The sequence below is a fragment of the Syngnathoides biaculeatus genome, chromosome 6 (assembly GCF_019802595.1).
Source record: "Syngnathoides biaculeatus isolate LvHL_M chromosome 6, ASM1980259v1, whole genome shotgun sequence".
In the NCBI taxonomy this organism is placed as follows: Eukaryota; Metazoa; Chordata; class Actinopteri; order Syngnathiformes; family Syngnathidae; genus Syngnathoides; species Syngnathoides biaculeatus.
Genome location: NC_084645.1, coordinates 12,294,342 through 12,311,208, shown reverse-complemented (window position 1 = coordinate 12,311,208; position 16,867 = coordinate 12,294,342). Strand labels below are relative to the sequence as shown.

The window sequence follows — 16,867 nt, the reverse complement described above, 5'->3', positions numbered from 1 at the left end:
AGATATTTGCACGGTATGGATAGGGTTCTGTCAGACTTATGCAGGTACTCCTCAAGCTAAAGGCACTATTTCCAGATGGAGGGTTTTTTGTTTCTGCCATGTTTTTTGTTGCTGGCCCTGCACTTAGAAGCAAATCACACACTCAAGGAGCCATTCAAGGAGAAATGTTGGAATGATCTCAGGAGTCCACAAACAGTGCTGCACCTCTTGAGCTGAGAGGCTATACACAGTGCCTTGCTCAAAGGCATCTCAAAAGTACCCAGCAAGCAGACTCCACAATTACTGTAGTTGCCATTTTTACATTTTTATTCAATTGGGATACATTGTCTGATTTTCAAGTGTAGAAGAATAAATTTTCATGTTTAATTGTACAATGTCAGTGACATTTTCATGTCAAAGGTTCACTGTATACAACCAGTACCTCAGTGTAGAATATGCTTTGGACCAAATTGTACCTTCTTACTAAAGACCATGTGTTCTGACACAGTGAGTCATGGGACACGATACGCTGCCAATAAGTTACTGCAAAGAGTCTCATGTTTCAAATCTAGCTGCTTTTCTCAGCCTCTATGTTCATCTTCACACAGCTGAGAATGCAAACTGCTCTCAGATGGAAGTAGAGAGCTGAGTTTAACAAGGGTTTTGCAATTAGTGCCAATATTTGTGTCCGCTGTAGTATTTCATTGTCTAGGTCCATAACTTGGACTAGTTGTGGTGGCTTAGTTTGGAAGGACTTTGCTTTGGAGCTATAGGGGGAAATCATGCTGCACAAGAAGAAAACCCCCCCTCAGAAAACTAGTCTGCCTTTTGACAGCACTTTTGTTCAGGTGCCCCAAAGCAAGAGTTGGAACACACCATTTTAGCTAAGGGCGTGCTGCCTAAACCTTTTGGCCCCACTTTTTGCTCACTACCATGTTTCCGGTTTGAGAGTCCAGAGTACTACGAGTGAGCTAAAATTCTGGGCTGCCGACACAGCTCAGCACAAATGTATGTTGTTGTACCTTATATCACCACATAAGCCAATCTTGCACAACACTACATAATTAACAATGTACATTTTTTTGTCATCAGCTGAGTTTACTCTTGATGATTTGCTCTGAAGTGAAGCAACCAGGGATGCATAGTCTGGACAGTAGCTGCTGATAGCCAGCCTCAAGTACACTTCCAAATGATCATCAGTCATGGTGGAACAGTTCTTGGACATGATGGTTTTCACATGGGAAAAGGCTGACTCATAAATAAGTGAAGCCAAATAACGAAGTCAAGGATGTTGCACATTTCATCATGTTAGGGTACTCTTCCCTTACTTACTTTTCCCCAGTAAGGTCCAGAAATTTTCACGAGCTTTGAACTTCATCTCAATGTTGCCTTGTCGTGTCAATATCTCATCCTTCACTCCAAAAAAATTCAAGTGGAACAGAGTAGGCATTTTTGATGCAATGAAACAACCCCAGCATCTTTCTGAAAAGAGTAGCTGATGAATGTAGCAATTGGCTCAAGTAAAGCAAAGTCATGAAATCACCTGTGTACTTCAGGAGTTTGACAGCCTAGTGTGTTGAGCTGCAGTCATTTGTGTAGTGAAGAGCAGTGGGTAGAGGACACAACCTTGTGTGTCTCGGTGCTGATGGTGCGTGTCGACGAGGTAGTGTCCCCCAGCCTAATCTACTATATCTTGGCAATGAGGAAGTTGTAAATGCCCTGGCAGGTGACAGGTGAGACGCTAAGATGGAGAAGCTCGAAGGAGAGGAGTTCAGGGATAATGCAGTTGAACACAGAGATGAAGTCCATAACAGTATGTTAGTTATTATTTTATCAAGCATTTGTTCATATCATCCTTGCCCGAATCATTCTCTTTGCGAGCGGCTGTGTGACCCAGAGTGACCCAGCGACACCTTGGGAGGTGATGCACCCTGTTGCTTACTTCAAAGAAGATGGTCCTCAACACCATAAACATGCTGTAAATTGGATGGCCTGCTGATCTCTTACAGCTTTATTCGGACAATGCTGCAGCTTTGAAGAAATGTTTACTTTCATATTTGTCTTTGTGTTGGTAGTGCCAACTGTTCCTCTATTTGTTTTGTAATCTTGTGACCCTTTGTTTTGAGAAACTAATAAAAAGGGGGACACTGGTAAGGCTGACTCAGAATGGGTGTTGGAGTTGCAGCTGGTCAGCCAAACCCATGTCTCTCTGGGCTAAATTGAAGACCTTTCTTGTCCCTTCATTTCCATAATTCATCCAGCAGTTGGGTTTAAACCTAACACAAGATCCTCAAATAGGTTCACACACTGCCAAGGTGTTCGAGGATGAAGTGATTAGATCATCCGCAGACCCGTTAACTCGGTAGGCAAAATGCAGGGGGTGCAGCAGGGGACCTGGAATGCTCTTGAGGTTGTACAGCATGAGGCGTTCTAAGGATTTCATGACCACAGATGTGAAGCGAAAAGGCCTGTAGTCATTCAGGCCCGAGATTGCAGATTTCTTGGGCACCAGAATGAATGTGGTGGATTTGAAGCAGAATGGTGCTTCTCATTGTTTCGGAGATCAGATAAACATCTTTCTGAGCGTGTTGGTCTGCGCAGACTTTGAGGCAGAATGGGAACAGAAGGTCTGCGGCTGCTGCTTTTTTATCTTTTGTTGTTTGAAGATGCCAATGATGTCCTGGCCAATCGCAGGGCACAATGAAACAGACAACAGTCACACTCACAATCACACCTATGGGCAATTTAGAGTCTCCAATGAATGCATGTTTTTGGGAGGAAACTGGTGTGCCTGCAGAAAACCCACGCAGACAAGGGGAGAACATGCAAACTCCACCCAGTCCTCGGAACTCTGAGATCAACTCTCTACATCTGATCCACCATGTTGCATCCAGTTCTGTTCTGTTTGTACTGTCGTTCTTCACTTGGGGGGATTGTTGCTTGTAATTGTTTATTAATTGTAATGCATGCAAGATTGATTTGGCGTCGTTAGTGCTAAACTGTTTTTTCCAGCTGTGCTGCATGGTTCCTCTTTGCTGTGGTAATTTCTTTTGTCAGCTGGTTTCTTGTGTGATTGTACACGGCCCTATCCCTCTCCAATATGCAACCTCATTAGCGAAGTTGCTTAGATTTGGCAGTGAACCACAGCTTATTACTGAATCTGCGAAAAGACTTTGACACACACTTCTTCACAAAACTGATGTAGGGGGTAACGGTGTACACATATGCGTCCATACTTCCAGCTAAATTTTCAAAGACACTGTGTTCTGTGTAGCTGAAACAGCTTTGAATTTCTACATTTGCTTCATTTTGTCCACTTTTTCAGTGATTTTACTGAAGGCTTTGTGCATTTAAGTACTTCCCTGTATGTAGGTATTAAGTTGTGCTTAGTTCTATTAATTAACTCTGCACATTGTGGGGGAAGTGAGAGACAGGGAGAGAGAGAGAGAAACAGAGAGAGAGGGAGAGGTGAGACCCCTTCAAAATACTTGTACATAGTTCAAGTTCCTTCTCTTTTAATTGATACAGATACAGAATGGGGCTGAGAGGTCAGATGTTTTTGAAATACGCCACAACAAATGAGTTCTGTTAATTTTGTTTAGACCTTTTAGTTTAACATTAAATAATAGTTTACACATTACTTGTTGCCTTATAATAGAGTACCAAACTGTTATGTGTTCATTGTTGTGTTGTACAGGGTGGGGCAGAAAGGATAGAATTTTTTGAAAATCTAATAAATGGCAACTGCAAACAAAGTTTATTGACATCAGTGTGTTTCTATTGAAACAGCACTTGACACAATGAAGTGTGGCAAAACAACATCATGTGGTGTCTGTTTTCATTGATGCATTTCTGAAGGCGCTGACGGAAGTCAGCTTCCACCCTCTCCAACATTGCTCTGTTGATTAGAGTAACTACCATGTAAATAGCTTTCTTCAACTTGTTCTGTGTATTGGGTCTGTGAACACACACTTTTCTTGAGGTGTCTCCACAAAACACACATGAACAAATTAGGGGGACAAGGGGGGCAAGAATTATCTGCAAACCTGCAAATGAGGTGGTCTCCAAAAAGAGGATAAAGAACGACCATTGATGCTCTGATCATGCTGAAAACCACATGTCGGATGTGTCTTTGTTGTATTCAGCCACAACAAAGTTATCATCACAATCTAACGCAGAGTAATAGTGGACGACTGGTTAGCACATCTGCCTCACCGTTCTGAGGACTCTGGTTCAAATCCACCCTTTGCATGTTCTCCCCATGCCTACATGGGTTTTCTCCAAGTACTCCACTTTCCTCCCAGATCTCCAAAACATCCATGGTAGTTTGGTATGTGCCCTGTGATTGGGTAGCGACCAGTTCAGGGTGTACCCCACCTCTCGCCCGGAGTGAGTTGAGATATGGACCACCATGCCAGTGAGCCAAGAGCGTACAAGTTGTCCAGAAAATGAATGGCTGGAAGGATGTCACACTCGGATGTCACGTGGTAAGAGATCAAACTACAGTATACCAAGGACCACAGACCAAATCAGTCGAGCAATCTTGCCGATATATAAAGCCAACTTCCATCAGTGCCTTCTGATATGCATCAATGAAAACGGACGCCACCTGTTGGATGTTGTTTTCCACACTTGTGTCCAATGCTATTTCAATACGAACACACTGTCAATCAAATTTTTCAGCTAAAATGTTCAAAATGGGTCCTCCCCTACCCCGACTTAATTTCATTCTCATTTAATGTTAATATTATATTGAAGGTGATGCCCCCCGCCCCCTTATAAATATAAAATAAATATGGATGTAGACCTTCCTCCAAAGCGATAGCCCACTTAGCATTTGCTAACTATGGACGGGTCGGCCCTGCTGTGGGGTTCTGTATTTTTAAACACATAGCAAAGTTTAAAGTTGTTTTTAAGTCTATGAAATCCTATTAAAGAGTTTAATAAATACAAATATTTTTGGTATATTTGTGGTCGAAACTATTGTATTATCAATTTGACACCATCCCAGCAATGCCTCACAGCTCAAATTGTGGTTCTTACATGTGTTGCAAGTTATTTTTTGTGGTGTGCCTTTAGTTATGAATAGTGTTTCATCTACCACATCATCTGCAAAGAGCAAAGATGGAATTCTGAGGCCAGCAAACCGGACATCCTTTATGCCTTGGCTGCACCTCGAAATTCTGTCCATAAAAGTTATGAACACAATTGGTGACAAAGGGCAGCCTTGGCAGAGTCCAACTCTCACTGGAAACAAGTCCGACTTATTGGCGACAATGCGGACCAAACTCCGACACCGGTTGTACTCTCACCAAACCCCGCACAGGAATCCCCAAGGGACACGGTCGAACTCCAAGTCCACAAAACAGATGTAGACTGTTTGGGCAAACTCCCATGCACCCCCGAGGAGCCTCCCGAGGGTGTAGAGCTGGTCCACTGTTCCACGGCCAGGACTAAAACCACATTGCTCCTCCTGAATCCGAGATTCTACTTCCCGACAGACCCTCATCTCCAGTACCCCTGGGTAGACCTTACCAGGGAGGCTGAGGAGTGTTATCCCCCTATAGTTGGAACACACCCTCCGGTCACCCTACTTAAAAAGGGGGGACCACCACCCCAGTCTGCCAATCTTGGACTTGGAACGGATTATGCTATTTACAAGTAAAAGGCAGGCGGCATGGTGGATCAGCTCTAAAGTGTTTGCCTCACAGTTCTGAGGTCCAGGGTTCAATCCCAGGCCCCCCTGTGTGGAATTTGCACGTTCTCCCCGTGTCTGCGAGGGATTTAACTGGTCACTCCGGTTTCCTCCCACATCCCAAAAACACACAACATTAATTGGACACTCTAAAATTGCCCCTAGGTGTGATTGTGACTGCACCTGTTTGTCTCTATGTGCCCTGCGATTCGCCGCCAACCAGTTCATGGTGTACCCTGCCTCCTGCTTGTTGACAGCTGGAATAGGCTCCGGTACTCCCGTGACTCTTGTGAGGATAAGCGGCTAAGAAAATGGATGTATGGACATGTAAAATGGGCTTCTCCTTACAAAAAATTCAGACTATGAAACGACTTCCGTAATGGATTAATTTAGAAAGTAGAGGTATCTCACAATGTACATCTTATTTTTATGATTAATCCTCATCCACAAATCCATCAAAGTCCTCATCTTCTGTATCCAAAAGCAACAGCTGGGCAAGTTCTCCATCAAACATGCCAGGTTCCCGCTCCTCTTTGTCAGAGTCAGTCTTGTTGCTGCACTTCTGAGAAATGATGCCAGCTTTTGTGACAGGTCGAACAACAGTGAAAGCAGAAATGTAAGCCCAAGCATCCACAATCCATTCACAAATTGTGTGGTAACTCACCTGGCACTGCCTCCCAGTCTGAGTATGCCATCTGTCATCCGTTGCAGCAATTTGACGTAATACCACACTGCTTCCAACTTCACTTTGAAGACCCTGTTTACAAAAATGTCCAGCGATTGAAGTTCCTTCGTTTCATTTCGTCAAAGCTCCTTTTCCTTCTCCCTCCACTTGTGAACCATGGATTCATTGATCTTGAATTCTCTCGCGGCTGCTCCATTCCCATGTTTCTCCGCGTGACTGTTAGCTTGCAGTTTAAACTGTGCTTCGTATGCGTGTCTCTTCATTGGTGCCATTTTAGGGGCTCCTTATCCAAAATGATGTTCTTTTATACAAAGCAAATACCTGGGAGGCGTGCCTTTTAGCATCCTCTTTCATGCTTAGCCTTCCCATTTTAACCTCCAGCACAGCATTTGGCAGAAGAGTTGTGAACATTTCTTTACATCTGTAAACATACTAAAACTGCTGGTTCTTAATTTTGAGTACCCACATGATTAAATTATTGGTCTAACTGACGCATAAAATGAGAGTTTTTAGTGTACTCTGCTTTGCTTTGATAATATTCAAACTACACGTAAAACTATTAGCTTGGAATAGAATCATAAAACATATCTGTCTATAAATGTAATGTCAACTACTTTTCTCAGGGAATTCATTACCACCCAGAACTTCTCCTACACCAATCTTTCAAGCAGATTTTCTTTTGAGTATTAGTAATTTATTGGCAATCAAAAATTATTCATTTGACAAAGATCTAACAGTTTCCTTTTTTATTCAGTGTTACTGTCTAAAACCTCAATCTATCCCGTGTTTAACCGGGTTAGTTGTGCAGACTTGCACAAACTAATTACTTCCATCAGGCTGCCTTTGTTGGTGGTGATGACCCAGCAAAAATTGTAGTGAAACTTGCTATTTTGCTGGTGGTTGTCTGGATGATTAACTGAACCAGAATTATCAGAAGTTCAAAGTAAAAAATCAGACTGAGGAGACAGTGTGGAAGTGAGGTTTTTGGGTTTTTTTTACCATTTCTAATGCCTATTGGAGAAGTCCCAGCCCGCCTCAACACTAAGTGCAGCTGGAAGGACACTTTGAAGAAGACCTCCCATATCTTCACTGAATAATCACGCAAGCAACATTTGATGAAAACAGTCAGCTACTTGGATGAGTCCTCGCTTTTTAATACATCCATTGAAGTTAGATGGTTTATGAAAAGAATTGGATTACAGCTTTTACATTCGCATCAGAAGACTTTTATTAAGAACAATTGCATTTGTTTTTGCAAACCTACAATGAAAATGTCAAGCTAGTTTTTTTTTTTTTTGGCTTGTCAGGGGTCACCACATCGCGTCATCTTTTTCCATGTAAGCCTCTCTCCTGCATCTCCATCTGCCTTCAGGTCTTCCCTCACAACATCCATCAACCTTCTTCCTCTCACTCTTTTGCATGGCCGCTCCATCCTCATCAACCTTCTACCAATATACTCACTCTCTCATCTTGATTTGTCCAAACCATCGAAGTCTGCTCTCTCTAATGTTGTCTCCAAAACATCTAACTTTGTCTGTCCCTCTAATGAGCTCATTTGTAATCCTATCCAACCTGGTCACTCCGAGCGAGAACCTCAACATCTTCATTTCTGCCACCACTCCTTCCTGTTGTCTCTTCAGTGCCACCGTCTCTAATCCGTACATCATGGCCGGCCTCACCACTGTTTTGTAAACTTTGCCCTTCATCCTAGCAGAGACTCTTCTGTCACATAACACACCAGACACCTTTCGCCACCTGTTCCAACCTGCTTGGACCCGTTTCTTCACTTCCTGACCACACTCTCCATTGCTCTGTATTGTTGACCCCAAGTATTTGAAGTCGTCCACCCTCGCTATCTCTTCTCCCTGGAGCCTCACTCTTCCGCTTATATGTGCATGAATGAGAGGGGTGCGCTCATTCATGCACATATATTCTGATTTACTTCAGCTAATCTTCGTTCCTCTCCTTACCAGTGCATGCCTCCATCTTTCTAACATTCCTCGCCTTGGTCCCTGCTTTCACTGCAGATCACAATGTCATCTGCGAACATCAAGGTCCAAAGGGATTCCAGTCTAACATAGTCTGTTAGCCTTTCTGTTACCACAGCAAACAGGAAGGAGCTCAGAACTGATCCCTGATCCAGTCCCACCTCCATTTTCAATTCTTCTGTCACATCTATGGCACACCTCACCACTGTTTTGTTGCCCTCATACATGTCCTGTACTATTCTGATATATTTCTCTGCCACAATGGACTTCCGCATGCAGTACCGCAGTTCTTCTTTTGGTACTCTGTCATACGCTTTCTCTAGATCCACAAAGACCTTCTCTGTACATTTCCTCTAGCATCGTCAAGGCAAGTAATGCATCTGTGGTACTCTTTCTAGGCATGAAACCATACTGTTGCTCGCAGATCCTTATTTCTGTCCTGAATCTAGCCTCCATTACTCTTTCCCATAACTTCATTGTGTGGCCCATCAACTTTATTCCTCTATAGTTCCGACAGCTCTGCAAATCGCTTTTGTTCTTAAAAATGGGAACTAGTACACTTTTTCTCCATTCATCTTCTTGCCTGCTCGTATTCTGTTGAATAACTTGGTCAAAAACTCCACAGTCACCTCTCCAAATTGCTTCCATACCTCCATTGGTATGTCATCAGGACCAACTAACTGTCTTTCCATTTTTCATCCTCTTTAGTGCCTTTCTAACTTCTCCCTCAGTAATCATTGCCACTTCCTGGTCCTTCACACTTGCTCTTCCACTCTTCCTTCTCTCTCATTTTCTTCATTCATCAAGCTCTCAAAGTATTACATTACAGTGTCTATTTAGCACACTATTGGCACCAGTCAACACATTTCCATCTCTATTCAAAATCACCCTTACCTGCTGCATATGCTTTGCATCTCTGTCCCTCTGTCTGGCCAACTTGTAGAGATCACCACAATTTCCTTCCAGAATTTCTCTTTTAACTCAAGGTCACACCATACCTGTGGGGCATATTAGACATAACACCCTCAATTTCAAAATTCAGCCTCATCACTCGATCTAATATTCTTTTAACCTCCATGAAATTCTTAGCCAGCTCTTCCTTTAAAATAACCTCTACTCTATTTCTCTTCTTATCTACTCCCGGGTAAAATAATTTAAACTCTACCCCTAAACCTCTAGCCTTATGACCTGTGCACCTGCTCTCTTGGATGCACAATATATGAACCTTTCACCTAATATGTAAACCAACTCCTTAGCTTTTCCTGTCATAGTCCTAACATTCAAAGTCCCTACACTCTGTTGTATTCTTCTGCCGACGAATCCGCTTTTCTCCTCTTCTTCAACAAACGTTTAACTACATTAAAAATACATTGCTAACCAAACCAAGCCAACTATAAACTATGAACTATAAATTTGAAAGCCCAGTTCCAAATTTACTTCATTTATATATTTTCTTAAATTCCCAATGATATCCCATCTGTTTTTCTTGGTGTAAAACTGAATTATTGCTTGCACAATATCTTTAGTAGGGATGCGGTGACATGTGAATCATGCTCCCTTTTATGGTGAATGTTGTTTTGCTCCCTGTATTTGTAATACACAACTAGCTTTTTGTTCATTGTAATGCCTGTGCTTTCATCCTTGATAAGGGTGTGCCAAGGTGGAATTTTAACTGCACTATTTGATTGATTGAATTAAAACATTCAAAGGCATAACTTTTGCTACATCAGCTTCTTTGTATAGTCAGGTATTTTGTCATGTGATTGTGTATTTGATGAACTGACAGCAGAGATGCATTCCTGTTGATGGCTAGGAGAAACTTGTCGAGGAGAATTTTAACATGCTCTGGCTACGGTTTGTTTACCAGTGTCAGCTCGTTCCTTTTCTATCTCTTTAGTGCTCTCCCCCAACAAAGTACTGATCCCAATCCCCATCTTACATCTGCGTACAATTATAACTCCTTTCAAATGACTTGTGCTGAATGTGACGCTTGAGATTGTCCACCTTCCATATCTGAATTGGATTGATGTAGCAGCCACTCACGCCTCACTCTCATTGAATCACATTGCAAAATGGCACAAACTGAATAGTTATATGTTATGCTTTCAATTCAGGTTGGATTTCGAGTTTTCTTTTGTGCCCAATGCAGAATGTCTGTGTGCAAAGACCACATCAGCAATGTGCAATTACGCATGTACTAAGCTTAGAGGGAACAGTAATTGGAACTATTATAGTGGGATATAGGCCTCTTTGCCACCCCAAATGAAAAACCCCTAACCATTTGTGCTGATCAAATTTAACAGAGATCTTTAATGTAGCAGCAGGAAATCACTATCTTTGAGATAAATGTTGATGGTTTGGCTTCTGCACGTTTAATAAAGTCACAAAATGTCAAAATGGCCTTGCAGCCTTCGATTTTTCTGTATATGATCCTTGAAGGAAAAGGTTTGGACACCCCCGGGTTAAGATGACCAAGAGCAATTGAGGTAAAAGTATCCCAAAGGATCTCCTTTACATAGAACCGTGTGATTCTTTTTGTTGCTGCGAAGTTATTCTTTATGTTTGTGTCACACCCGATTACATACTAACAGCTGTGATCAGTTAATATAAACAATTCAGACTGAACATAAATGAGGGATTCAGATCTTTGCTGTCACTCAGCTCTTATTTATTCCTCTGGTGCCTGCTGCACTGTCGATCAGAATGGTTGACTGCTGTCTTTCACATTCTGCAGAATGAAGTCTATAAGGGTTTTATTCAGATCAGTTACATTTTTCTGTCAAAGTCAGGTGATGTATAATTCATGTTAAGCATACTTTTTAAATATATTATTGTCTTTTACCCTCATCCTTCCTCTCCATCTGTTATAGGTACTTCGGGGTGCTCAGCTCATAGCAGTGGCATCAGCTGAAGGGGGGACAGCAGCGGTCGAGGGCACCTCTCTCCCTCCTGACATTCAAGTGCAATATGTCCAACTTGCCCCTGTCACAGATCACACAGCTACAGTACAGGTAAATAAAACACCCATCACCAACTCTTCAATGCTCTTGTACCTGGTGTAAACAGTTGCTTAGTAACACATTCATTGGTTGACATTTCAATTAAACTCTCGATCAGTCACAATCTCCTTTAGTTCATAAAAACTTCATAATAAATGAAACCGGCAGTCAGTAGCACACACAAATCCACTCAGGTTGTTCTTCTAAACACATGGCCTTTTTTTGGTTTGGGTGGGCGGGGGGGAACCATAGTTTTGTTTGTCTGACCAGTTTATGGTGAGAGGCAGGAGCTGCATCAGTAGGAGTAGATGGCAATGGATAGCCTTTGTTACGATGCCAAACACAAATGCAAGAGACAAGGATCTCTGTCCTGCTAAAAACTAATAAACATGGATAACCAAAGTAATTAAAACAAGATTCTTTGTCCTTCTAAAAACTTGTAAATGTCTATAACAAAAGTAATTAAAACATCAATGTAAAACAACAAGCTTTAATGCAAAACACAAATCGGACTCGACCGCACAATTTTGGATTCTTGAGCAAATAGAATGCTTAATTTGTCACTTAAAGGTGCCGAACCAAACCAAGTGTTTTAGCCCAGCCTCTTTTTCTTCAGTCATGAACACAGACCTTGACTGAAGGATGGGAGGCCTGCAATTCTTTAGATGTCCTGGGTTCCTTTCTGACTGTGCACTAATGGTAATTTTTGTAGGTCGGCCATTCTTCAGAGTATTCACCACTGTTCCACGTTTTCTCTATTCCTGGATGATGGCTCTCACCGTAGTTACTGTAACTTCAAACCTGAAGCTTTAGAAATCACTTTCCAGGCATAAATATAAATTACTTTTATTTCTCGTCTGTTCTTGAATTTCTTTGAATTGTGGCATCTTGTTCCAGCTTTTTGAGATATTTGGTTGATTGGATTTTGGGTATCCTTCCAAAAGCTTGTGACAGTACTCTGCTGGAATTCTGGCCCATTCCTACTGACAGAACCAGTCTAACTGAGTCAGGTTTGTCTGTCTGTTTCCTTGCTCGCACACACTTTTTCAGATCTGCCTACAAATTTTCGATGGGATCCAGAATAGGGCTTTGTGATGGTCACTCCAAGACATTGACTCTGCTATCCTCAATCCACTTTCTAATCATTTTGGCAGTATGATTAGGATCATTGTCAATTTGGAAGACCCATTTGCACCTAAGTTTTAGCTTTCTGGCTGATGTCTTAAGATGTTGCTTTCATATCTCCATGTAATGCTCTTTCTTCATGATGTCCTATGAAAAGCTCTTGTTCCTGCTGGAGCAAAACAGCCCCACATCATGATGCTGACACTTTCATGCTTCCCAGTTGGTATGGTGTTCTCAGGTCTACAAGCTTCCCCATTTTTCCTCAACGTTGGTCATTATGGCAAATTTAGTTTCATCAGACCACAGGACGTCTCTCCAGAAGTTAAGGTGGACATTCCCGTGATGATTATACTTGTGTGAAATTGTTTGGACAGCTGGATGTGGCACCTTCAAGCATCTGGAAGTTGCACCCAAGGATGAGACAGACATGTGGAGCTCCATGATTCTTTCTTTGATTTCCTGGCTGATTTGATTTTCCCTTGATTTGAAACAAGGAAGCAGAGTGCTTGTGGTGTGATAAATCCCCAGGTGAGGTGTCAATTTACTCACGTTATCAGTTAACGTTTCAAGAGCTTTCAAAGCCATGAACTCATCATTTTGGCTTCTCCATGTTCTTTAAAGACAATACTTTTTGTGTATGTAAAATGTTGATTGCCAAAAAAATAATATAAAATTCTCTTTATTATGGCGTTTAACAAAATTAAATTATTTTGATGATCCTGACTGACCTGAGACAAGAGACGCTTAGTCTGATTTGACTTCAGACAGTGAGGCAAAAATTAAATGTGTTTTTGCACAGTGTATGTAATGTAATGGCTTCAACTCTAACTACCAAAACTCAACTTTTAATATTCAAACAAACAAAAAAAAATAAATTTGAAACATGTAAAATAAAATCCATCCATCCATCCAATTTCGGTCTGCTTATCTTCATTAGGGTTGTGGGTGTACTGGGGCCTATCCCAGCTATCGTCAGGAAAGAAGCGTGGTACAATCTAAACTGGTCACCAGCCAATCCTAGGGCACATATGAACAAACAACCATTTGCACTCACATTCACACCTATGGGCAATTTAGAGTATTTGATCAAACAAGTAAAATAATAATCCTAATTGACAAATAAGGTACAAAAACATATTTCGGAAAAATAAATAATATTAGTAATCTTATGTTAGACAGTGAAGGGGAAATAAATGACTGTCTGCTGCTCCTGCTGTGTGCATTTTGGCCACTTAGTGGCAGTGTATTGCAATTAAAGTTGGGGTGTCATTAAACAGTATTTAACGGCTGCTCAGGGAGGGTTAGAAATAAATGGTGTTTGTATGTTAGTGTCATCGACCCAGTTACATTGTTCTATATAAAACAAAGCTACCGTTACATTTGGCAAGATCCTTGTCCCTATATTATTACTTAATTATACTTGTTTTTACATTCTCCCGTGCCAACTATTATTATTATCTATCAGACATTACTCGTCCACTCACTGTAGTAGTCTTAACATGCTCCATCAGATGTACATCTTTTGTTGACCAATACTAGTCTCTGGTACCCGAGTAGCATCTGCTCAACTTCCACGATCAATTGAGGAATATCTGCAACATTTGCACAACCGACGTCTCAGATTATTGCATGACTAGTCTCTGTAAACGTCATACATTCCTTGAAGTCCTGGCACCCTTTGCACAATGCTCATTGCACTGGATTATTGCCCTATTGGACACTCTAACTGCTCTAAATGATAGTGGACTCTGCATCCTTTGCACAATTGTCAAAAAAAAAAAAAGTTCCATCATTGCCAGATTACTAGCAGCCTTTATTGCGCCATGACTATTGCTGGAATGTCTTTGTTTGTCTGTTGTCATTAGGTTTGTTGTATTAGAGCAGCTCCAACTATCGGAGACACATTTCTTGTATATATCTGACATACTTGGCAAATAAATCTAATTCTGATTTATTATTATGCTGTCATTTTGCAACATTAAAATATCAGAAAATGAATAAACATGGTCTTTTTCATAAGATCCTGATCAGCACAAAACATGTAATCAAGTTTGATTTTTGTCAAGTAATCAGATCAGGACATCACTAGAAACCTGACTTTACACGATCAGGATTTTTGTGGCCCAGTCTGTCTGGTGGCCATCCAGGGCACCAAAAGCGAGGTGTCCACCCGGGCAGGTCAGGAGGTTGGCCCGGACACCGAGCACCAGGGTCCCCACGGGGTGATTCTGGCGGACGTCTTCTAGGCGCAACCTAACAGTGAAGCAGGAACCAGACGGAAGCATGCGACTGCTCCGAACGAAGACCTCCCAGGGTAATGGTTGTGAGGTGGCTGGGGATCGGTCGCCGCTGAGGCTCGGTCAGGACGCGACTGTGGGTCGGTCACCGCCGAGGCTAGGTCGTGAGGCGGCCTTGGGCCCATCGCCGCCGAGGCTTGGTCGTGAGGTGGCCAGGAACTGGTCGCCACTGAGGCTTGGTTGTGAGGCGGCCGGGGATCAGTCACCACCAAGGCTACGTTGTGAAACGGCTGGGAATCAGCCGCTGCCAAGGCGAGGTTGGGGGGAAGCCGAGGATCAGTCGCCGTCGTAGGGTGGCCCTCAGACAGGGGCGTCAGGAGGCCGCGTGCCAGACGCCGTCAAGACAGGGCCGTGAGGCGGCCGCGTATCGGTCGCAGTCGAAGCAGGGGCGTGAGGTGGCCGCGTGCTGGCCGCCGTTGAAGCAGGAGCGGGGAACGGCTGCGGGCCGGTCGCAGTCTACGAAGGAATGTGAGACGGCCGAATACCTGTCACCGCCGGCACTGGAACAAAGGGGACCGTGATGTCGTTGTTGCCGGGGTGGGGGGGGGGGGCGTGAGACAGCCGACGAGCCTTCGCCACCACCAGGACGGGAACATGAGGCAGGCGACAACCCGTTGCCACCACCGGGACGGGAACGTGAGGTGGCCGACAAGCCCTCGCCGGGGCCTGGTCAGGAACGTAAAGTGGCTGGGAACCAGTCCCTGTAGCCACCGAAACATGAGCGTGGTCCACTGGCAAGACTGTTTCCACCGTTGGTATGCCGTGGCAGCAGGTCAGTCGCCACTGCGACATAGGCTTGGCTCGGTAGCATATTGGTGGTTGCCGGAGCGTGAAGATGGTTTGCCTGGAAGTCTGTCGCCACCCCAATGTGGATGTGGCGTGGCAGTGGGTCAGTTGCCATCGCAACGTGAGTTTGGCTTGGTAGTGGGTCAGGCGCTACCGCAACGTGGGCTTGGTTTGGTAGCGGACCAATGGGAACCACGACGTGGGCATGGCTCGGACGGTAGTCTAATTTCCATGAACCTGGTTCGTGAAGACCACAAGTTCCACCCTCTGCTGCTCTAACTGCTCCCGCATAAAGCGATACAAAGCCCCGTGGTCCTCGGATCGTTGCACCTCGGGGGTCGTGAATCCCTCCCCCCCTGGGCCGGAGGCTTACCGGTTGATTCAGCGTCTGCTGGCTTGGTCGTCGGCGGGAGTTGGCTGTGGCTTGGTAGCTGGCGAAACATGGGTGCATGTCGGCTGTGGCTCGGCTGTCGATGTAGCAGGATGCCGCTGTGGCTTGGTTGTCGGCAAAGCGCCGGCAGAGGTCGGCTGAGGCTTGGCCGTCGCTGGAGCGGAATGCTGCTGTGGCTTCGCTGTCTTGGTCGCCGCGGCTTGGGAGATGCCAGGCGGCACCCTGCTTTGGCGTCTCCTCTGGCTGCTACACGGAGGGCCCAGATAGATGGCCAACCGGGTTCCCAGGAAAGAATTAGAGGAAGAAGATTTGGGCTCACAGGGCAAAGGCACTTGGAACCTGGAGGCGCGTGATCGCGCAATGACGTCATCAAGACTCATTAGCGGAAGGGAGAATTCGCCTTTGTTGTCCGAGTCAGAATCAGGCACCCTGTCAGAAATGTAAGTCTTCCTCAAAGTCCGAAAAATCCGAGTCCAAAAAAATATGCGGTATTGAGCGGGTCGTGGTCAACATATAATCTTAACATGCGGGCGGTGTGAGTGACAAGGAAGGAGGGGACGACATCATGGAGCCCACCCGGATAGGATATGCTTGGTCCTTAGGCAGGCTGTGTGCCTGCCGCCGTCCCCGGCAATCTTTCTTGCTGGGTCCTGTAGTGGCCAGTTCGTTCTGTCGCGGGCCCCCGATGCGGGGAAGGACCCAAATGCAGGATTCCAAGGCGAATACATGATGATCAGTGGGTTTTATTCTCAACTGAAAAGATGCACAAATACACAGTCCAAGAAAGCAGGATCCAAAAACGAGAAACAGGGTCCATTGACTGTGAAGCTCTGTAGCGGAGTAACCCAGGATGCAGTGAAGCATACTCACTAACACAAAGCACACTCACAACGAACTGGCAAATGCCAGTCACCAAAGCTCC

General features: G+C 44.0%; 1 protein-coding gene across 3 annotated transcripts in view; it reads left to right on the top strand.

Annotated features, from left to right (window-relative positions):
* Positions 1–16,867, top strand: part of banp (BTG3 associated nuclear protein) — a 75,521-nt gene that overhangs the window by 51,856 nt on the left and 6,798 nt on the right. For all 3 annotated transcript variants that reach the window (XM_061822034.1, XM_061822035.1, XM_061822036.1), the window contains exon 12: positions 11,218–11,358. In XM_061822034.1, the coding sequence (XP_061678018.1) occupies positions 11,218–11,358 (141 nt within the window). The remainder of the gene's footprint in view (positions 1–11,217; positions 11,359–16,867) is intronic.